This window comes from Leuciscus leuciscus (assembly GCF_965113295.1).
Source record: "Leuciscus leuciscus genome assembly, chromosome: 7".
Classification (NCBI taxonomy): domain Eukaryota; kingdom Metazoa; phylum Chordata; class Actinopteri; order Cypriniformes; family Leuciscidae; genus Leuciscus; species Leuciscus leuciscus.
In genome coordinates, this window is record NC_138731.1 from 40,091,402 (window position 1) to 40,116,315 (window position 24,914).

The 24,914-nt window shown below is 38.5% G+C and overlaps 1 protein-coding gene across 1 annotated transcript; it reads left to right on the forward strand.

Moving 5' to 3' along the window:
• Nucleotides 1-648: 648 nt before the first annotated feature.
• igfbp2b (insulin-like growth factor binding protein 2b) lies at nucleotides 649-22,977 on the forward strand. Its single transcript, XM_082175338.1, has 4 exons — nucleotides 649-1,348; nucleotides 13,615-13,772; nucleotides 17,467-17,607; nucleotides 19,361-22,977. The coding sequence occupies exons 1-4, from the start codon at nucleotides 1,006-1,008 to the stop codon at nucleotides 19,517-19,519; spliced, it is 801 nt and encodes a 266-aa protein (XP_082031464.1). The 5' UTR covers nucleotides 649-1,005; the 3' UTR covers nucleotides 19,520-22,977.
• Nucleotides 22,978-24,914: the final 1,937 nt, after the last annotated feature.

Here is a 24,914-nt window from a genome sequence, read left to right on the forward strand (position 1 = left end):
AATGGTTTTCAAACAGTTTTAGTAACCACAAAACGTCACATATCACGTCAATGAATTTGTGTGCACCAGTAGGCCGCTCAAGTGGTTTGCGTTACAAGCTTTATGGAAACAAGCTTCCATAAAATTCTCTCCCAATCAAGTAAATGTATAAATCACACACTCACAGAAAATTATCCCCTCAGAACTGGACTTTATAACTTGTAATTACGAGTTTATAACTCAATCTGAGAAAAAAGTGAGAATTGCTAGATAGCTATAGGCCTAAACTCAGCATTGCGAGAAAAAAGTCAGAATTTGCGAGATATAAACTTGCAAACGTGAGAAAAAAGTCAGATTTGCAAGATTATATCTTAAAATTCTGACTTTATAACTTGCAATTGCAAGTTTATATCTCGCAATTGCAAGTTTATATCCCGCAATTGTGAGAAAAATGTCAGAATTTGCGAGATGTAAACTTGCAATTGCGAGAAAAAACTGCAAGTTTATATTACGCGATTCGGAGAAAAAAGTTCAGAATTGCGATAAATTGCAATTGCGAGAAAAAAATTGAAAGAATTGTGAGATAAAAAGTCGCAATTACCTCTTTTATTTTTTATTCAGTGAAGGAAACAAGCTTCCATAGAATTGTCTTCCAATCAAGTCAATGTTTAAATCGCACACTCATTGTATTGTAACAAAAACATTGAAGGAGAATGCTGTTGTTTTGACTAGCCCAGACATATGCTTACTATGGTCATTTCAACTTAAGAAACATGATAGTAGAATCAATCATAACAAACATTAATCCAACACAGCGTATCTTTCAAAGATGAAACAGATGACTATATCGACTCTTCATTTGACTTTGACTAGGTTTTGACGTGATGTCATGTCGGAGTAACATGACAGCAAATAGGACCCAGCAGAGCTCTCCGGCGAACCTCACCTGTCCCCAAACGCACTTTTACTTTTCCACCTGAAGTCGCCTGCAGAATCCCGACATCTGTCAGTCTTAAAGATAACGGCATGTTTTGTGCATTGCTCTGCAGTTTGTTGCTCGTGCACGGCTCGGTCGGGGAGATCGTGTTCCGCTGCCCGAGCTGCACCGCGGAGCGCCAGGCGGCGTGTCCCAAGACCACCACCTCTTGCGAGATTGTCAGGGAACCGGGTTGCGGTTGCTGTCCGGTTTGCGCACGGCAGAAGGGCGAGCTGTGCGGCGTCTATACGCCGAGATGCGGGAGCGGTTTAAGGTGTTACCCGAGTGCGAATTCAGAGTTACCACTGGAACAGCTGATACAGGGACTAGGACGATGCGAGAACAAAGTGGACCTGGAGCCCACCATGACTAACCAGGAGTCAGGACACAGTGGTGAGTCTCAAGACTTTGTGAACTTGTAATGATGCACAGCCGCTGACAAAATGTACGCATACAAGTATATGACACGGATGATGTTGCACTTTGATGCCTCCTCTTTTCTCCATGTGTCAGGACTTGGGGAATCAACAAAAATCAGTGCAGGGTCTTTGTTCTGGCACCCTTTTCTCCACCATCTTGTTTGATTGTTTATACAGCCCCTTTGTTAGATCACCAACTTCTGTCTGAACTGCTTCTGGTGCATCTGCTCATACATGCTTGATTTAGTTTACATCAGGGTTCTCACAGTCATGGAAAACATGGTAATGTCAGACATTGTCAAAATTTAGATTTATTTGGGAAAGTCATGGGAATTAATGCAATATTAAAAAGTCATGGACATTTCTGGACAGTTGTTCAAATATTTCATCTTCTAGAAATTGATAAATAAATTAATATGAAATAAATATTTAATTCTTAAGCACTTTACTTATGTATCTTAGAAGGAATTCAACAGTATATATATATATATATATATATATATATATACACATACATACATACATATATATATATATATATATATATATATATATATATATAAATGTGTGTGTGTGTGTGTGTGTGTGTGTGTATACTGGGTTCATTTCTTTCGTTGCTGCAGGTTGTAGCCGATGGGAATGTGGCTGGAAAAATAATGGACATTTCTGTAGTCACTACAGGCCCAAATTCTTCTAAGCTTATCTAGTAGTCACAAACAACTGGAAAACATGGAAATTCATTGTAAAAATCTGTGGGAACTATATATTTACTTAGGTTAGATGGTGCTTTATCCATGCTTTTATTGTTATGGTCCTTAGGGTTTAATACAGTCAGATTAGATCAGTAAGCAGCAGCAGCCTTAGACTTTTGAGGTCTGCTTCTCTTGTACCTGCTTTAGAAGCAATTGGAGATATATAACATTGTTTTTGAAACCAAGGTGCAATGGGATGACCAGTGTTGAAGTTCAGTTGACCATGGGTCCACTGATTTCCTCAGTAAGCAAACAAATCACCTGTTAAACTGTTGACACTGTGACGTTTTTGCTATTCTTTCTCATTTTATTCATATCAGCCTCTCTCTCTCTATCTTTTTTTAATCCAGTGGTCCCCAGAGAAGCAATTATTTTTTTTAATCAATTTTTTCCAGGGTTTTGAGTGACCAACAACATGGATCACTAAACACATTGAGGTAAAGAGTAGTTTCATCCATCCTTTTTTTACAAGGTTGTACAAGGAAAAAAAGAAATTTCTTTGAAACTGAAACTTTCTCAGGGACAACTAGTACTTTCTGAATATGTCTGTAGGAACATAGTCCTAATGTATCTTGCACAATGCTGCCTTTTTGCCTTGATAATATAATTTGTCAGATCTCATTTGGGTATCACCAAAGGCCGTCTCTTTTGCTCTAGAGGCCAGGATGAGCGCTTCCAAACCTTTGCCATACAACTGAAATATGTGACCTAGATTTCTAATAAAATAAAGAATTTTCAAATTACTGATGTCTAAACTGTGCCAAATGCCTCTGCTTTGAAACAAATTGGCAGCCATTACGGTTGTGTTGTTGAATTTTCCAAGAAATCAGGGGTTAAAGGCTAATGTCTCCCTGCACAAATTGGACTTTTGCAAGCACCATTGTGAATGTGCCCCTCTATACTGTCTGAGCATTGTCTGAATGGTGTATTTTGGGATACCAAAAGCAACAAGGTTGCCCAGCACCGGCAATTAATCTGCTCATTTACAACCCTTTCCAATGCAGGTTTCTAATGAAGAGAAAATACTGCCAGCTCTAAAGATAGTTCAAATTAAAATTCACCTTTACTCCCCTTCATGTTTTTCTGGCCCTGTATTATTTTCTTTGGGCCTGTTTATACCTGGTCACTTCATGCATTTTCACTGATCTGATAGCTATCTGATTGTGAAAACACCAGGTGTAAATGCCCTCCGAAGCGCATTCGAGATGGAAAATTTTGGGAGTTTTTTTTTGTCTATTTTTCACAAAAAACAATTGAATGGCTTTTGAAGACTTTGAACATATCAGATAAGTCAAGCATTTTTTAATGATACTTTTATGTTATTTTTATGTTGTGGTTACGGTATAAATCAACGCCTACTGTCATTTTGTGGAAATCAGAAGCTCAGGCATTCTGCATTAGATCTCCTTAATGTTTTCTGGAAGAAAGAAAATTATAGTTGGACCATGACAAAATGTTCATTTTTGGTGAACAAACCATTTTAAAACCCAGTGAGTGAAGTTCTTTTCCTCACACAAAGCTACAGAATGGCTTCATATTCAGAACACATGGAATATAGTGTATGAGTCGTATGGACTATTATGATACCTTGTTTTTTTGTTGTTGTTGTTGTTGTTGTTGCAAAAATCACCCTTCAACTTGGACATTCAACCTATAATCACCTAATAGCCAGTTCACACTGGGTCACTTCATGTATTTTTACTGACCAGATAGCTATCTGATTTGTTAAAACTGGTCCATTTCCACTGGGCCACATAAATGTGTCTCCGCAAACGAATATAAATCCGATCTTCAGTTCCCGCGCTTGTTACGGTCAGTAATAAGCACATTTGTCTTTCTTTTCTCACTCTTTTCTGTGGGAAGAATTCACAATCAGCATCAAACCAGTAAGTCCTGTGAGTGAGTACGATTCCTGAAAGTCATGTGGAAATCTTGTTAGCAAAGGCTAGACCCGTTCTTGCCCAGTACTTCTGTTTCTGCTGAAAAGAAAACACAAATTAATGCTGATCTAATGAATAGCGATTATGTTGTCTATTAAGGCTAATTAATGCAGTGAACTCTGAATGAATGCTGCAATTATGAAAACTCACTACAAGGTGCTGCATGCAGGACCTCTGATCCTCATCTTTGTGTTTGCAACATGCCGAGAGGTATTCATTTTGTGTTACTGCATTAGTGTGCACTCATCAGTGTAGCTTTAACTAACTGTGGGGATTTGGCACAATGCATCTCAAAAAGAAAGGTCATTCTGCACTGAGTCTGTTGAATTAGATTCAGAATCATCTGGCATCATTGCACTGTGTGTAGGTTTGTGCATGGCCTCAACTGTGAGCATATTGCACCACCTGTAGTAAGCGTTGTTCATATGTCGAACGGCTCCCTCAGACATGATCCAGCAGCATGCTGGACCTGATGAGAGGAACATCTTTAGTAATGACACTTAAGCGGTGCACAGATGCTGACTTGCATAATACTCCCTTGGCTTAAACTTAGGATCTGCTGCAAGAAGACTTGAATATGTTTAGTCAATATGGATTTTGAAAATAACTATTTTGCAATGTGTGTGAATGACCATTATTCATCTAATATGTTCCTAGTACACATCTGATGACCTCTATCATTGTGACCTTTAGCATGGCACTTAAAAGGGGCCTATTATGCAAAATTCACTTTTATAAGGTGTTTTAACACAGATGTGTGTCCAGTGTGTGTAAACCAGCCTATAATGGTAAAAATCCACCCTCTCCTTTTTATAATCCCCATAAATCATAAATAGTCTCTCCAAATGAGCGGTTCCAGATTTCCCTCCTAATCTTACGTAAGAGAGTAGGGGGAAGCTCCACCCATGACTGGTGACAATCTGCTTTATTAGCATAGATCCCGCCCTGTGTGAGCCATTTCTGTTTCCTCGCTGTAGCAGCTGGAGATATACAATATCTGCGCCAAAAACATTACAATTGTTCTGTTATTGGATGTACCAATGAACACAATATCTCTTAAGACTCCTGGCATCTACCACTGAGGACACCGTGGTTGAACTTCTTTTATGAAGGAAATGTGGCGAAGAAATTCGTTAGTGTTATATATTTTAAATAATTTTACGCCGGATTGCTTCACAAACGAGTGTCAGTTCAACTCTGGATTTGCACAAAAGTTGTTTCTGAAAGATTTTTATATTAACATGATGGTAGATGCTAGTCGTTGAGTTGAATCAACTTAACTCCACAACAACTACATAAATGTATCCTCTAACCACTCAGAAACTTCCAGTTTCATTCTGAAAGTTGTAACTTCTTCCTGAGTCTCTCCATCTGTGTCCGACTCCGGTTCGTACATGTAAGGCTGAACACCGCTACTGACAATTTCTGACATTTAGGTTGCGTGACTTTCGCCGGTTTTGTTGTTGTATTCGATCCATCCATCCATCCATCCATCCATCCATCCATCCATCCATCCATCCATCCATCCATCCATCCATCCATCCATCCATCCATCCATCCATCCATCCATCCATCCATCCATCCATCCATCCATCCATCCATCCATCCATCCAGAAATTTAAGATGTTATTCAATAATCCACCCCTCAACCAAAGTTTTTTTTTTTTTTTTTTTCTCCAGTTTGTGTTTTATTGCAAAATGCCGTAATTATGTGTGTCACACAAGATTAGATGGGAAACGACATTGGTTCTCATGTGCCCTTTTACACTGTTTGAAAAAATTCAACTACACATGAAATTTCAAAGCTATAGCAGAAGGAAAATGTAATAATATTGCTTCAGATGACTTGGAATATTTGTGAATTTAGATTTTCAGTGGACATCTTAATTTTTAGTCTGTGCTTCACACAAAATTATCATATGACTTCAGAATACTTGAAATATTGTGCATGAGTTGTATAGACTACTTTTATGATACTTTTTTGGGGCTGAGTGATAAAAAAATCTTTGTGTGGCATAAAAAGCAGCGTCGACATTCAGCCTAACTTGTTGTGCTTCATGGAGAATGAAAATCATAATGGTTTGGTAAAACATGAGGATGAGTAAATAATGACTTAATAATACAGCAGGTTTGCTACAAGATGGTGTTATTGTAGTATTATTTATATACTATTATATTATTTATGACTATTTTGAATTAGCAATTATTTTTACACTGCTCATTGTGGGCATCAGTCAATATACTTTTGCTTCTAATAAAATGACACAAAACCTGGAAACATCGATCTGATAAATAAGTCTGATAAATCTGAAATTATACTGATCAATATACTTTAAAATAAAATGGACACTGGGATTGCAAAGACGGCCATGGGTCATTAGATAAAAGCAAGTAGAAAGATGCAAATGTAAACTTTTGCACCGATTCTCTCCAGAAAATCCAGCCTCCTCGCCACCATAATAAAATATATATCAAAGTTTATTCAAGCTAGTGGTTTATATCTCATGTTTGTTTTTCAGTCTTTTCCTCTTTCTCCTTGTATCGCGTGTTTTGCCCTCGGAACCCTCCGGGGTCTGATATGCAGAAACACGCTTTCTTCAACACCTTTCCAGTGCCTTGGGTGGCGGCGGCTTGTCGAGACCTGTGACACCAGAAAGGCTCCATGTAGGCGCCATGACTTTACTTTTACCCCGGGGCATCTGGAGTGTCATGGGTGTCAAACAAGCAATTGAAATAACAAAAAAACTCCTGGGCTCTTTTTACCTCAGGCCATCCAGACAACCCACCCCACAGACTGGAGAGACGATGAAGCGTCAGCAAAAATACACAGTCTGACACATCCAGCTATCTTTCACTACTTGCTATAAATCTGGCTGCCTGCTTGACTGATACACAATTGAAAATGTCAATATCGACTGCAACAGGTATATTCACTCTAAAATGACTGCCAAAAAAAAAAAAAAAAAAAAAAAAAAAAAAAATTCATGGCAGGAGGACATTATTTCTGTAAACTAATGGTAGCTTACATAGCAAAGCATATTCCTGAGACCCAAGCTTAGCACTGCGCTTAGTTTTGTAAGTTTGTTGCTCAACCACTTGTCAAATGCTCAAGCTCAGGCAGTTCTTGACACTCAGGAGGCTGTAGTTGCTATGGTGCCAAGTGAAGATAGAAGATCAACACTACATGAATCCAAGGCATTTCCTGAGGAAAACTTTGACTTCAAGCTGTTTCCTCAAAGTCTAAAATTTTAATGCTATTTTTTAAATTCTAACTGATTATCAAATTGCTTGCTTTTGAGGAACACAGGCATATATATATATATATATATAAAGATACAGGTTTGAAATTACATGAAGATGAGTAAATGATAACAGAATTTTCAAGAATCATTCATATTAAAGCATAACATATTAACCCGTCACTGTTTTCAACTAAAAATGTTATGCGTTTTGGTCGTTCATTTACACGACAACAGTGTTTTGTGGGCATGAAAACGCAAGCTTCTGAAAACGGATTTCAAAGTGTCTCATCCTCTCCGTGTAAACTATACATAAACACGAATTTGTGAAAACTGTGACGTCATGCGCATGTGTTTTACATGTTCAGCCTGTAGGCGCATAGTGTTTCTTTACAAAGTAACATCGCCACCTACTAGCCTGGAGGCATAATACAGTTATAATACATAATACGTGTGAACGAGGATCGTTTTGACACTGTTGTCGTCTGTACGCGAGGAAAAACGTTCCCATTTTTAGTACATCATTGTCATGTAAACGTACCCTAAATTTGGATATGCATATTAGTGAAAGAGAAAGTTTTGTTATGCTTTGCACTATTGAACATGTCAGTGTTATGAATTTGAAATAACTGTTAATCACATTCACAATATATTGATATTTTCTTGTAATGTGAGCATGTTGTGTTATGTACATAATATGTTGTTTGTTATTATAAAAAGTGGATATAGGACTTTTCAATTTGATGTTTATTTAAATGCTGTGATGGTATATTTTCACTGATTTCAGTTATTGAGTTCTTGTTCAGTATATTTACGTGCAACACCTTTGAATGCCTGCATGACTTGTGAGAAACCTATAGCAGTGCTTCATTAACCTGCATCTCATACTACATTGTTTTTGTTGTTGTTGAAATCAGTGTTTAGTATATATAAATGATCAGATTAAGCACATGCACTCAAAAGCAGAATCGAGGACTGAATCTCATTCGTCTGCTGAGAACATTTCCTTTGTGCACAGTGGCTGTTGAATCATCGAGGCTCCCTCAGTAGGCCTCTGATTTATGACTGTACAACATTGCTGTTTAGTCTTTGCATATGCAATTACAGAAAAGATAAAAGAGAGAGAGAGGGAGAGTTGAAGAGAAACACAGAGAAATGTGCTGGCACGATCCACTGCATATTGAGAAGAGGCTCAGGGAGGCTAGTTTAGGTTGAATTAAATCTTAAATGCTTTTTCATCAAATGGGGGGAGTAAAAAAAACGGGGAAGTGCTCCCAGAGGATGGTGACAAATTACTTCTCAGAACGATTTTCTTAAGTGGAATCAGAGAGAGTGCGAAATACTAAGACACCGAACAGATGTTTCAATGATGTAGAGGACAGATAGAGGACACCAGTGAAAGTTCCTGTAGGACAGAACAGTAAAAGAAGTGGTAAGAATTGGGGAAATAAGTCAACTAGCTCTTACAGCTGTTTTCACACTTTGTTTGGACCAAACCCAAGCTCTCTTCCAATGTTAGTTTAGTATTGTTTATAGGCCTATAGTTTATTCATATTTTGAATGATCTTTTATATTTAAATTAACAGTTTTCAGTTTAGTTTAAAGGGATAGTTTACCCCAAAATGAAAATTCTGTCATTTATTACTCACCCTCATGTCGTTCCAAACCCGTAAGACTTTTGTTCAACTTAAGAACACAAATGAAGGTCTTTGTTGAAATCTGAGAGCTTTTTCAGACACTTTGACGCTTTAAAAAGTTCATAAAGAGATCGTAAAGAGACATGATCGCTTTATATGATGAACAGATTGAATTTAGGCTTTTATTCGCATTCATCTACTCACACATCAGTTGTGGTAAATGGAAGCTCAATGAGGTTCATTCTCGCCGCACGTTTGAGCTTCAGCAAGAACCAATGAGGTTTGAAGTTTGTTTGATGAGCCGTTGTGCTCTATAATACGTTTCTCCTCCATTTTGTGTTAAAATATAGCATTCTTTGCAGAATTCAAATGGGTCCGATATGTTTTCTGGTATGCGCCGACTCGCACATATGATCTGCTCTAAAGTCTCTGGACCGGAGCAGACACGTGACATTAACGTGAAACAAAACTTCATTCGCCCCAATGGAAAACATATTTACACTGTCTGAATCATATCCTGTCCCCTATGTAGTGCACAGTGCGCCATGTGTGAACAAGTGCCCAATTTCAGCCGCAGCTTCAGCGTCTATTTATAGTGTAGGGAGCGGGATGCTTCAGATACTAGAGAGCATTTGATTGGACAGAAAATCTGATGAGAAGCTGAAGTGCAGAGTGATGATGTCATCCAAATCATTGATCCATATTGGCAGAAGAGAGAAACTGTAAATTTTGAATGCTTAAATGGAAATTTTGTCATTGTTTTGGAGCACACTAGCTTATAAATTACAGGAAGGCTAACATACTCATACTAAAAGCCCCCAAAAAATTATTCAATTTTGATTTCAGGGGGACTTTAAACTCTTTTGCAAGTAATCGTACGACGTGCCAGGCCAAATAAAAGCTGCATCAAATTTGAACTCCAAAAACCTCTTGCAAATGCCCAAGGGAAGCCATTCTGCACCAACCAAAACCAACAATTAGTTTTTGCAAAACTCTCCCACACCTGGTCCTGTTTTGCCGGACACTGGCATAGCTTTCCTGTGAGTCGTGTAGTTCCACAGAAGAAAGGAAATTAAATTACATTCTACACTGTTATTTCGTGCCGCCGTGGTACAGCGAGTCCTTGAAGTTACAACCTTTACAAAAGGCCACATGGTTATGCAAGTAAGAAAAAGCGCCAAATACAAGCCGGCTTCTCGGGCATCACAGCTGCTTATGTTTTTTTTGCATTACTTTTTCATGCAGACACATTCTGAGAGCCAGCATGCTCACTGCAGCCTGTTTGGAAAAACAACATCGCTGCTCGGCTCCCTCTACATAGCCGTGTGGGCTGAAAGAGCATTTTCTGTAAATGTTTAACCAGATGGGTAAACTGCGAACAGGTTTCAATCAATGTCAGTGTCTTTGGGTTGATTTCCCAGCATGCAGTGGGCCTCAGTTCATCCACAAATTGACCATAGCTTACTGGTTACAAGAGACCTTCATGTTGCATGTCACAGAGTGCATGTTTGTATATATCAGTAGATTGTGTAATGTAAACCAATACAACCAGTTATAATCCTGCCGTCAGACCTCTGCATTTCGATAAATCCTGGAGAGAGCCTGCCGTTTAAGCTCATTAAAGAAGTATGCATAGATTAAACCAAATCAGTGGTCAAAGAGAAGTTTTGAAGTGTTTGATTATGGGTGGTAGCATACAACCAGAGCAGAAATTACCTTGAGTTGCTGTTTTTTTCTTTTCAGTTTTCCCTCTACTAGATCATATATGTAAAGATTATTCTATCTGTGTGATGTTTTTACAGATTTGTATCATGATTATAATTATCACATTTCATATTAAATTAAATGGTTTTACTTGTCAGAAAATTAAGTGGTAGTTAATGGGTTAGTTCACTAAAAAAATTTAATTCTGTCATTAATTACTCATCCTCATGTCGTTCCAAACCCGTAAGACTTTTGTTCATCTTCGGAACACAAATGAAGATCTTTTTGATGAATTCTGAGATATTTCTGTCATTGACAGCTACGCAACTACTACTTAGACGCTTCAAAAAGTTAATAAAAGATCGTTAAACTAATCCAGATGAATTGAGCAGTTTAGTCCAAATGATTTGAAGAGACATGATTGCTTTATATGATGAACAGATTTAATTTGAGTTTGGATTCTAGTCTAGTCAAGGTCTTTAAAAAAAATTATTTAGCTCCTGTTTAAAGGGTAAAATATTGGTCACTAATATAGGTTCAGAAATGTAATGTTAGTATATGATGTTGCTGCTGTTGTTGTAAAGTACTTCAAAATTATAAATACTACTTATTATTAGCATTAAAATGTCTTAATGTTTCCAAGGTTTTAAAAATGCAGCCTAACCAACACCGCAGGATACATTTTCGAGGGATTTTTTACATTTTTTTTTAAGCTCCTGTTTAAAGAGTAAACTATTAGTTATAAATATTGGTCCAGAAATGTAATGTTGGTCTGTCCTTTTTTTTTTTTTTTGGTACTGAATCCATTGCGTTTGTATTTTGCCATTTTGCTTTGTCTACCATAATTAGATATTTTTTCCCCCCTCTGAGCTCAATACATTATGGGATTGCCTGTGTTTTTGAAAATCGACACAAATCTTCTTGTTGGAGCAGGTTTTGTGCCGGAAGTTTGTCAGTGATGCCTTAAAATGCCTCTACATAGACCCTACATAGATATCTCACTAGGTTTTGGATCAGAGTCGGTATGTAAATTCACAAGTGGCACTTGACTTTTCAACAGCATGTCATGCTTCCTTGGGAGAAGCGAGAGAGAAACCGGCCCAAGCCCTGAAAAGAGTTCCTGTCCACTCCCCAACCACACAGCCCACACACTAAGCCTTTGGAAAGAGAGAGGAACTGTGAGTGGGAAGTGTTGCTGGTGTAGGCCCAGGGATGAGAGTGTGGAACAGGGATGCTTCTGAGGATATGTAATGGCAGGTGTCTGCTGAAGCACGCCCGCCAATAATGTCTTCAATGAGGCAAACTCTGGCAAAGTCACCCGCTATTTCAGACACTATTCTTAGGCCTGTTCCTCACAATTGGGCTTGAAACTTTAGACCACAGTATTCAGTGCTGGACAATGCTCAGAGCGATCACCCTCCTTCAGATCTCTAGGCTCATACTCACCCTACGCTGACATCATGCGAGCCGCTCTGGGCTCATTGCCTGAGTTTCTGCTTTTTAATGTCGATGGGCCAGACACAGAACACATCTGAATGCAGGCGAGAGTTTCAAAGGGCCAGCTAGAGTCCAAATGACCCGCTTTGTGCAAGTGATGTTACCAAGAGGTACATGTAAAGCCTGGGACACACCAAGCCGACATCAAAGAACTCGCTGCGATGAAAGCTGACTGTGTTGTCACCTCTCCTTGGCTGCGTCTCGGCCAAAAAGCTGCACTTGAACACACCTAAAGGACTAAAGGTTAGGTGACTGTCAACTAGCATGTGCGTTCTGCGTCTGTGTGCAAATATCTGTCTATATCAGCAGGTATCAATAGTCTATTTTTGTCGTTCAAAAAGGGAAACCAAAACTAGGACTGCATACAAAACCGCAAACAAAGCAGTGCTTGCTTACCATTTTGAATATCAATCACGCTGATCACTTTTTTCATAGTCGGCTCATGTTATGAAAATATTCATGCATTCAATTGCTCAGGTAAGATTATAACAGCCTTCTATCTGTACTGTCCTGACTTCTTTGCTCGCTTTCATCACTTTCACTTTTATTCTCGTGCACTGACTCATTCGCGAAGTTGAACAGCCAATCAGAGTGCTCTCTCTCTCGATTCAACATGCTGAATCGGCTTAAAAAACCTGATGGCGTCAGACTAGAGCCAACGGTGCGGAAGATTAAACCTCTAAAACAGCCTGACGTCCGGCTTAGTGTGTCCCGGCCTTAACCTATGTAAAAAATGATTTGTGAAAGAACAGTTGCGTTATTATTTATTATTATTTTATTATATTATTTCGTTCCAAACCTATATACCTTCTTTTTTTTTGCAGAAGGATCAAAATCACCCTCATGCCATTCCAAATCTGTATGGTTTTCTTTCTTCTGTGCAACACAAAAGAAGATATTCTGAAAATGTCTTTTTTTCATACGATGAAAGTCATTTTTGGGTAAACTATACTTTTAAATAAGGATAAAAGTCTGCTTTTGTTATTAGTAGTTCACTTGTGATTTGCCAGGCATGGTTTGACTTAAAAGGCACGTATCTCTTCACAGGCCTCTGTGCCTATCGGAATCAAGAGCTGTCATTAATCCCAGCCTTTAACTTTCTTTCTCTGCCATGCTTTGATGCACTGCCAGGACACTGATCCAGGGTTTGTTTTTATTGACTAAAAAGATTGCTTGCGGTCTTTGACCTGAGAACAATAATGTGTAATAATATAATGTAAATAATTTGTAAAGCAACATCTAACCTGATAGAGTTGTGCAGCATTCAAAAGCAATTGTATTTCTAATTATTTCACTTTTCAGTATCAATTACATATGTACTTTAAAGTCATACATTGTATGTGTGTGTGTATGTGTGTGTGTATGTATATGTGTATGTATATGTGTAGCGAGAGAGAGAGAGAGAGACAGAGAGAGAAAATTTGTATGAATTTTGCACAACTCCTGTAACCTATACTCTTCCCTCCATCAGAAGAAGTAAATAGCACGCGCTCCCCTCTGATGAAGAAGACCAGCAAAGAAAACAACTACCAACACTACAAGGAAATGGCTGTGAAGCAGCATCACAACAGTAAGAGGAACAGGATGTTCAGCTCCCTGGATGATCTCAAAACGCTTCCCCCCAAACAGGTGAGTGTCCCTCTGTGAAGAAGACACAGCACTCTTGAGAACAATAAAGCGAGTCGTATGAAAGGGCCTTTAGATTAACACAGAGAATGATTGACATATTGAAATAAAGACCTGTATTCACCTTGAATGTCATTGTGTTCAGTACGGCAGTGCCCTCTTCTGGTTATCGGACTAATACACCACATACACAAAAGTATGGCCTTACACAACACACATGCACGCACGCACGCGCACACACACACGTTTACGTAGCTATCTAGATGGGGACATTCCATAGACGTAATGGTTTTTATACTGTACAATCTGTATATACCCCTAAACCTACCCATCACACAAAACGTTCTGCATTTTTACATTTTTAAAAACCTTTAATTTCTTAATTTTTGTACTAGATTTACAAATGAGGACATCCGTAAAGGGAGGTTTTTGGAGATTTTGTCAGGTTTTGGTCACTTCTGGGTACAAATTTGTCCCCAAAATATAGTTAAGTAGGTATATACACACACACACACACACACACACACACACACACACACACACACACACACACACACACACACACACACACACACACACTGTCTCTCACTATGACATAGAAATGCTCTTTTCTGTATCAACTAAACATGAATTATCCTCACACAGTTTTCTGGGGTTCAGATTTACGGTATGTCCTTTGTACAACCCTCTAAATTTGATGTCGCTATAATTCTGTGGTCTGAGGTTGTTTGTCAATGTATAATTTATTGCTCCAGTATGTTATTTTCATGATTGGAACTGTGCAAAAACAGCTGTAAGCTGTTTTTCGAGTGTTTTTTGTATCAAGGCTTTTTCTGGTGCCACTTTTGCTATGTTTTCAGTTGAAAATATAATTTCCTTAGTTACCTAATTAACCAGCGATTTCTGATGTCTAAAACACTGCCCGGTGATAGCAAACAGTCACAATCGGATTGCCAAGACAGAACAAACGGCTCCCGCCTCTGCTGAAACAAGGAATGGGCCAGTGCTTGTCGAATTTGGCCATCACACAAATCCACAGAGTTAATTAACTTTTCTTGGAATTGTACCATGCTTTACCTGGACCCTTAAATCCTTAGCCAAGTGACCACTACAACAGGACCTCACCCCAATCAGCATTTCTATCAGGCATCATCTACTGTTCTTAGCCAATAGACACATTTTCTAGCTAATTTACTTTAGTTGTCAATTCGTTTTTCTTTTTTCATAAATTTTTAGGCAGTTGTGGGCTAATGGTTAGAGAGTCAGACTTGTTACCAGAAGGTCATGGGTTCAATTCTCAATACCGACAGGAAACGACTGACCCCCAATCGCTCCCCAGGCGCTGCAGTGAATGGGTGTGTCTGCGGTTTGCAGTGTGTGTGTGTTCACTACTCACTGCTCCTAATCTGTGTGCACTAACTTGGATGGGTTAAATGCAGAGGACAAATTCCGAGTATGGGTTACCATACTTGGCCTTCACTTCATTTGAGTGAAGTAAAACTTACCGAAGTCAATGGTAGGTCTGGTAGTTTTCGTAGTAACTCAAATGTTGTAGGACATGCTTTGAATGGGGCCTAAAATTAACACTCGCGAAGTTCCAAATGCGAGTTAAAATCGGCATTGACAGGTACTATATGACACAGTGTCAATTGCCAGTTGGCCGGTAACATTTTTATGAATTCTAACAATGCAATATTGTGTGAACAATGCTCAAGACAGTTGAAGGACCAGCGCTGAAAGTTTAAGCCTTGCCAATTTAAATATTCGACCGCAAGAAGATGCGAAATGGAACTCAATTCATCCGAAGCGCGCTCAGAAAGTCACGTCTCAGACAGCGTGCAAATTCTGAATTGAGCTCTTATTCACGTCTTCTTGCGCTTGAACAGACAAATTATGTCAAAACAACTGACATGTATCCTCGTATACATAGTCAGTTATGACTTAAGTGTTTGTAAACAATTGAGAAATAAAATGCATGTGTATCGGGTTATGATATATTGGATCCGTGCATTAGCTCTTAAAGTGACAGCAGCCTAATAGTCCTGCTGCTGTCTGTTAATGTTAATCAAACAACAAAAGGCAAATAAAATCACTCACTACTCTAGATTAAATAATTTGTAACATTTATTAGGATTAATCTGTTTCATGGCTGGTAAAAAAATATTTGTGGCCAGTACATTTTCTGAAGCCACTGGCCATTTTCAGGTGTGGCAAACATTAGTTTTAGGCCCTGGTTTTGCATAACAACTTATTAAGATCGAGCATCCCCATTTTACATTGTCATATCAGCATATCCTCACTATTTAAAGGACGCCTTAAGCGCATTAATGAAAACAGTCCTATATCCACTCACATTTTCGTATTCTATTGTGCAAGGAATAGTTTGGGAAAAGACAATCGATGTGACCATCAACAAACAACAGCTAAGACAACATTTAGCTGTACTATGAAGCACACTGGTTCTGGTTTTGCTGACCTGAAAGATATAGTAACTACAATAAAAACAGCTAAATGATATGTTGATAAAGCAAATGGATGTTGGAAAGTACTAAAATAAGGTAGATGCAATAAAAAGAAGAAGCCAAGGCAATAAAAATTCAAACCAGTGATAATGGTAGGGTAATAAAAGCCAAACCGAATAAACATCTTTTCTGTGGGGGTCATAAATCAGTAGTGTAACCATTACATATCCCAATGAAAAGCAGACATTCAAGGAGAATGTCAGGGTGACGGCATGTTCGATGACAGCAGGGGACTGTTCACTGCTTTGTGATGGAGCACTTTTCATCCGCACGGTACGGATAAGATCCCTGGCAGGCCTTCTTCCCCCAGTGCCCTCTTATCCCGGGCCAAGCAGGGAGCAGCCATCATGAGAGATACAGGGAAAAAGAGAAGGAATGGGAGACAGGAATGGTCTTTGATGCCGATGCCTGTCCTTGTTGAGAGGTGGGGAGGTAGAACCAAGCCAGAAAATTAGTTGGAGTACGAGATTAATATCAGCCACATAAATGTTTCATGAAGCCGCCGGCTTGCTGTTTATCTCACTCTCCTTCTTATGTGAGTGTTTCTTCGAGAATTTTTATTAAAACTAACTTTTTTTTTAAATATGAAGGTCAAATTAACTCTGTCCCTTCATCACATTTTTTTGCTACTTTGATGTTTATATTTGTGAATGCCTGTTATGTTAATATTTACTATATTTAATCAAACTAGAAACTAGATAAACTAGTTTAAAACTTTATAGTTTTACATTTACATTTGTTTTACGACTTACAAATGAGATTTCTGATGTCTAAAAAACACTGCCCGGTAATAGCATAAACTCACAATATATATTTCTTTTTTTGTTTTGTTTTTGCATTTCAAGCTGTAATCTTGTGCATTTATTAAAAAAAGTGTGAAAATTGTGTGTATTTAGAATACATAAAATGCTAACTATAAAATTAGCCTTAGCAAGACAAAAGAAATTGCCATTTTATTCCAAAAACGTCATTTTCATCATAGAATGCAATTTGAGATGTGATAGAAATGTTTAATTAGAAAATATATAAAAATGACTCCATTTCTGTATGTCCATTTCTGGACATTGTTAGTATACAAATTAAACTAGTGAGAGTGTAAAAAAATGTGTTTTAGGCTGTTTTAAGAGTTGAAGAAATACTCAAATATATGTTTGTATGTCTGTGTTGTCTTACAGAGCCAGTGTCAGCAGGAGCTGGATAAAGTCTTAGAGAACATCTCCCGAATGGTGTTCCATGACAACAAGGGGCCTCTGGAAAATCTGTATGACCTGAAGTTTCCCAACTGTGACAAGACAGGACAGTACAACCTTAAGCAGGTGAAATGATCTACACTTACCTCAATCTTTCGAAGACAGTGGTAGCTTGTCAATGCCCAATTTTACCAGACATTTTCATTTACTAATTGAAATGCATTAGATAAGTTACAATGTAAATAAAATGGAAGTAGTTTATGAAGCCTTTTTGTCCTTTGTCTGTTTGAAATGTTTTCAGGTCACCTGGTACATTGGCCAGTAGATTAGAACAAAACATACCCACATTTGAATGGCGGCGGGTGTTAATTTCTCTATAGGGCAATAGGAATATGAGACATTGCACAACCTTTCAATCTGCAGCAACCTGCTGTTTTATTATCCAATTCCACATGGAAGGTTCAATAATGACACAAAGATAGAGCCAAAGAGAAACTGTGTATAAAACATTCCCACATTCTCTACAGAAGGCTGTTTTATCAAAGCCAAGGCAACCGTATCTGAGCTGAGAGTTACAAGCTAATGAAAATTTTGCTGAATGACTAACCTGTCTGTGGGGTGGCTTGCCCTTCTTTGTAGTGACGTTCTCAGAGGAAAGAGAATCACTAATGAGAACTCTTTTGTAATCTCTTTTATATCTTAATGACCTCTCTTACACAGCCTGATGAGATAAAATGAGAACCAACTAGATGGATTCTGTTGAAGGTTCTTAGGTTCTTTAGAAAAAATTTCACGAATGTCCACTTTTTTTCAGAAGTCTCAACAATGTCTTAAAATATGTTCAAATTTGCCAAGATACCAAAGTCTGCTATTAAAAGTGATGAACAAATTATCTGATCTTTCCTACCTACATACATTCTTTAGCTCTCACTCTTACTGTATACTGTATAGTTACCATAGAGTTATATATGTATGTATGTATGTATATACAATATATATATATATATATATATATATATATATATTTACGCACACACACACACACACACACACACACACACACACACACACACACACACACACACACACACACACACACACACACACACCAACCTGATTTTTACGAGGTGGCTAATTCGTACAAATACATACGACCTCACTCATACGAATTCATATGATTTTTGGTAAATTGTACATATTTTACGAGTTGCCCAATTCTTTTGAATTCGTACGAATGACCAACTCCTTACCCTGCCCCTAAACACACACACACACACACACACACACACACACACACACACACACACACACACACACACACACACACACACACACACACACACACACATATATATATATAAATATAAAGCTATTTTCTAGGCTCTTTTTAATATAATTTTAATTTTATATTATATAATTTTATATTATATTTAATATTTCTATGTCCGGACATGACACATTGCAGCTTAAACCAGGACAAACGTGTTCCAGAGATGTAAATTTGGAATGTTGTTTTGACGTGCAAACCCTGTTCCCAGGGCTCAAAACAGTGTACCTCACCATACTTAATTGTTTTGTAATCATCCTGTTCCTCTTGCGATTACTGTAACTGTCAGTTTTTGTTCTTTGCCATTGGAGGACAAAATTAAGAATCTGTTTTTTGCCTATTTTGGGTCTCAGCGTCAGCTATGTCCAGTTCAATTATGACCTCATTTTGGGAGTGCTCAGTAGGGGTCAATGAGACGTGCTGGGCCAAATGAGGCGGGAGGGCTGTTTTAGGCCAGTGCCTCCACCCCGTACTCGCCCAAGAGCTTCATTAAGCCCCTAACACCCACCGTTTCCCCGCCCCTCTCATCATCTTCCCTCTCTTGTATTCCAGTGCCACATGTCCAACCACGGACAGAGGGGCGAGTGTTGGTGCGTCAACCCCTACACTGGTGTCCAGATACCCTCGTCCCCCAAAGTGAGGGGGGACCCCAATTGCAGCCAATTCTATGGCGGCCCCGACCTGGAACCGCCCACCGCCCAGCAGAAATAGACGCTCCATCAGGGAGATGCACCGGGTCACAAACAAGGAGAGTTAAAAGCGAGTGCAAGAGTGGTGTGCATGTGTGTAATTCTGTACTTGTATGTGTGTGTATTTTTGAAATAGTATGATCTGTATTGTCAATAGGAGTGTGGAAAGTCACATGCCAGCAAAGACATTTCAAGGACAGGTAGTTAAACTTCTCAAATCCAGATAACTGTACTCCAAATTTAACCCTGAGTGATTGTTTTTTTCTGCCTATTTATAGGCTCATCTGGTGCCTTTTAATCTTGTGACTGAATCTGGTTGCAGGGAGTCGCTTGTACAGCATTTGCAGCTGTTCGGTGTGAAGATGTGTCCGTTTAATTCTCTCTTTTGTTTTTGGAGACCCAATAAAAATGGTTGCGCATTTATTGCACCGTTGGTCACCAGAAACAGATTATAGAAACTGCAAATGAACAACAGCAGGAGCTTGACTTCCCAAATTATGAAACCAAAAATTGTGACTCGTTGACAGAGAAAGCGGAGGGGTCGTGATTTGTTGGCTGATTTGAGAGGACCTGTGCTTGAGAGGCTGGAGGCCATTTTGACTACTTGAGTACCCGACTGATAAATCAACCTTGAGTACTCAAGTGCCGTTTGTAGATATGCATCAAACTGGCGTCTTTTCCGCATGAGTGTTGCATTAAGACCATGCATTTAAAACATTTAAAAAATGTGTCTCTAAACCACTACTTATGTTTCCATTCAGTTGCCTCGGGCTGAAAGTCACCATGTACGCAAGTTGCTATGCGGGGTCACCGCAAATTGCCGTCCCTCTAACCAATCAGAGTGCGAAGTGCTAAAGGCCTAAAATGTGACAGAAACAAAGGATAAATTGAAAATGAGGCCACATTTTGGCACATATTACTGAACTTCAATCGGCATCATAGGTTTGAAGTTCACGTAATTAAGTGTGTTTTCATAATCGATAATTGCTGTCGCTTCCAGGTACTCAAGATCTGGCCATCCCTGCTCATGGCGGCTGATAGACTTCTGTTCTCGTGGTCTTTCGGACGTGCTAGAATGCAGGTGGTGTATGTGTGTGTTTGTAGAGTGAGGATCAGAGTTTACTAATGATGTGCTGACAGAGGGCTTGATTTGGACACAGGGCTGACATTGACAAATGTGATATAAAGTGGGATAAGTGCCTATAAATAAACAGAGGTTTGCCTGCAGTGCCAGTGGGCTGTGCCTCACTTTGCTTCACTCTCATCTGCAGAGGGATGTATTTTGCCCAGTAGAATGTTTGAATGTGGAGTTGAAGAGTTCTTGAAAGGAATGTGAAAAAAAACATTATTTTTTACTCTTTGGGTAGCCCAATGCAACACATTTTTCTTAACAAAAAAAGCTTGAAGTTAGTGAAAGTATATGATTTATTCTTGGGTCACAATTGTAACCTGTGGGGAACTGCAGGGTTAGGCTCAGTCGGTCCAATAGAAAATTGCAAACAATAAAGTAACATACAATGGGGTACAAAAGTCTGAACCTTGAACCTATCCATCCATCCAATTCAAAAACTAATTTAAATCTGAAAAATAAATTCTTAAATGACCAGGCTGGTTATTTGATAAAAACAAAACAAAAACAAAAACAGTATAAAAGTATTGTGAAATATTATTACAATTTAAAATAACTGTTTTCTACTTTAATACATTATAAATTAATTATTTCTGTGATGGACAAGCTGAATTTTACTTGCTTTTATTTACGCCATTACACCAGTCTTCAGTGTCACATGATCCTTCAGAAATCATTCTAATATGATGATTTGCTGCTCAAGAATCATTCATTATCAATGTTGAAAATAGTTGTGCTGCTTAATATGTTTCTGGAAACCGCGATAAACATTTTTTTTCAGAATTCTTGGATGAAAAAAACAACAAAACAAACAAAACAAATTGCAAATAAATTGCATTTATTTAAAATTGAAATATTTTGTCACTTTTCATCAATATAATGCATCCTCGCTGAATAAAAGTATCATATTTCAACAAAAAAAACCATAAAAAAAAACCGTAATGACCCCAAGCATTTTTCAAATCAAACCTAAATGGATAGGGGCAGTGGGATTGAATGGGTTACATTGCTCTGTTAGCAGCCTGTTCACACGAACAGTGGTTTTATTGCTGGAGGTCCCCAGATCAATGATTGTTCTGGACGGTCCTACCACTGCAAGTTCTGACGTCATTGGTGGCCTGTGTAAATAGCCATAGCTTTGGAAAATCTGAACACAAATTAAACAAGTATCCAGATGCTGCTCATAAACGTAAACTTTTAAAATTTCAATTGTCAATGTAGCCTCGCATCAGACTTTTGTGTGCCACTGTATGTGACCTTATTGTCATGTCGCTGGAAACCGACATCATTATCAATGTGAACAACAGTTAAGGGTTGTTAAAGGGCGGCAGCTGTAACATCCCTTGATTAAGTTATATTTTCATTTAGTACCCATATCTCTTACTCATCTTATCTCTTCCCCATCTGTCTCTCTCTTTCCCATCATCTCCCTCGCTGTGAGAGTTGAATTGAACAGCTCAATCCGGAAATAGAGGTCGATTGCGCTTTAGCATTGATCCTAACGTGTTAGACAGTGTTCAGCCCAGCGTTTGCTTTTGTAGCTTAGTCTTTATGATACATTAACACATTAACCTCCAGTAACTTTCACAGTATTACCACATCTCGCTCGCCTTAAGTAGTAGCTTACATGTATTTACTTTAACTAGTTAGCATTGTGCTAACTACCGCTACAGACTGCCCCTCGTGTGATTTTGGTGCCTCATAGATAGATTTGCTGAGACACGGGTTACGAGTTTTCCGTTTTGGTTTGTTTCCAAAATAGATTGCTGCCTACCCTCCGGTGGTACAGTAAATTTTACGGGAGCTCGAGTTTGGCCTAGTTTGAAAACAGTGCGAAACCAATCCCTGTGGTTTTCGGGCATATTGATTTGCCAGAGCGGTTCCGATGGGATGGAAGTGTTCATGTATGTGTGTGTGTTTGTGTGTACTTGTGTGAACGTTTCGATGCTGTGCCATGCCTGGAGCCAGTGTGACGGTGGGAAGGATTGCTTGCCATCTGGTGCAGTGTAAAACTGTCAGAGCCGGTCTCTGCATTTGGAGAGTCTTAAACAAATGACAGGGGGAATTTCTTGAGCAAATCCAAAGCCATGTACCATGCCAGCATCTCACATGTTTTTCTTTTTCTGTATTTCATTGCGTATCCTGTGTGTCACGAGATGCGGTGGTTTTAAATAACGTACATTACTCAAAGCATGCTCTTTGTGTCCACTGTCATGCGAATGGTGCATGAACTGAGTTTTCTGTACAACTGCAATGGAAAAAGCCATAAATGCATGCACAAATAGACATTGGTTTTAAATTCTTGTAATAAAATCCAGCATGATTAAATGTATTATCTTTCAGACACATGATTCATTTGTCGAGTTTTCATTTTATGAATTTTCTTTATGATTTCTTTGTTGGGTTTTGAGTTGTCTTGTCAATGTTTTCCATGCACATGAATCATAAGCCCGTCCTGAATTTTATATTTATATATATATATATATATATATATATATATATATATATATATATATATATATATATATTGTAAGTGGTGATTACCTTCTCAGGGTTCCCATGGTCATAAAGCATTCAATAATATTGGTGATTTCCAGGCATGAAAAAGCCAAGGAATGAAAAAGAAGTCAAGATTTTGGTTTGACTACGCAAGAGTCAAGCACTCTGTAAAGTCTACTCCAGTCCAGCACATCCCAAATACTATAAAATCATATTTTTTAAATATATATTTAAAATTAGTTTGTATTAATAGAATTAGACCACAAATTAAAATGAATCAAACACGTTATTGTGGTAGACAAGAAATTCATTGAATTGATGTTACTACAGTGTTTTATTTGCATGTCTCTGATTTCTTAAATATTATATAGATTGTTTTTTTTTTTTAAATGCTCTGCTATAAAATAATTTTTTCAGCTGGAAATTGATGTAAGTAAAAGTATTTTTAAGAGCTTTATTCAGTAAAAGCAAGCAAATGGAAAAGGTTTGGAAATTCATTGGCCAGATTATCCTCTTGATGACTGAGATTTATCAAGGTCATTGTCTCTCTATGTTTTTTTATTTGTATCTCTTATTTTAATTTTATCTGTTTAAACATAGAGCCTTATATACTTTAGCAGTGCACATGATTTTATTTATTTTTGGTCTACGGAGAGATTGTAAGGTAAGAGATCCACCTTAAGCTTCCCCTGGTGTCCAGTAGTTTATCTGCATCAAATCTCATCCTTCCTTAAAACAGAAAGCAGAATGTGAATCTCAAAAATATTACAGGAGCGAACAGCAGCGGTGCGCCTCACGCAGGGACCGGCCGAGGATGAAAAGCTAAACTCTAATCATTGTGTTCTCAGGCGAAAGAGCGGTGTGGAGAGCCACATGTTGTGATAAGATGCAGCCATCTATAGTTGTTCAACTAATTGCGCGATAAAAGGGACGTGAGTGCTTTGAAGTCTAAAACGCAGTTGTCAGTTTCTTTGAAGGCTATAGTAATTGTCATGTTCACTGCCCCACAAATCAAATCGCCGACACGTGTTCCTCTCCGGGTCTGCTTCGTTTCCCCATCCTTGATCTGTCTCTTACAAATGAATGCTGCCCGGCTGCGGACAAAGTCCTGATCCATCACATCTGGAGTCCGTAAACCTGAGTTATCCCAGGAAGAACTTCACCTGTATGTCTGCATTAGCCATTACCTTGAGGCGACTAAAGTCTCAGACCCCAAACACTATCCAGTACTTATTTCACACCATATATTTAAATAAAATCCACATATTTTGTAATTTTTCCAGCTATTTGCATAGAAGCAGCGGCGCTGCTAGAGGTTTGGCTCTGAACTCACAAGAAAACATGTTAGAAATACCATTTAATCCATTTATCAACAATGTTTTGCAATATAGGCTCTTATCAGTGGCACTTTTGCCTCTTTGGCTTGATCCTCGAGTCCAAGCAGTCATGAAATGTTGTGCTAACTTGCCCTGGTGCTTTGTGATAAAACATGGCTCCACATATATCTATCCGTACTGTTGGTTTCCCCACTTATTTGAATGGAGAAGTTGGGACTCCTTTCTGTCGGTCAGAGATCCCCCCTTGATGTTGGGGCTCTTGGTAAATGACTTCCTTGTTCCTGAGCAATCTCTTTGACTTCTCTGGAAAGCCAGGTGCCTTGCCTCTGGGCAGAGTTTAAATGCAGCAAGTCTTCACCCAAAATAAACCTGTATCCTGTAATGCTCTGTTCCTCTGGGCTCGTCTGTTAATCACCCAAATCCTGGTTCAACAATGAAGACAATTGAATTGG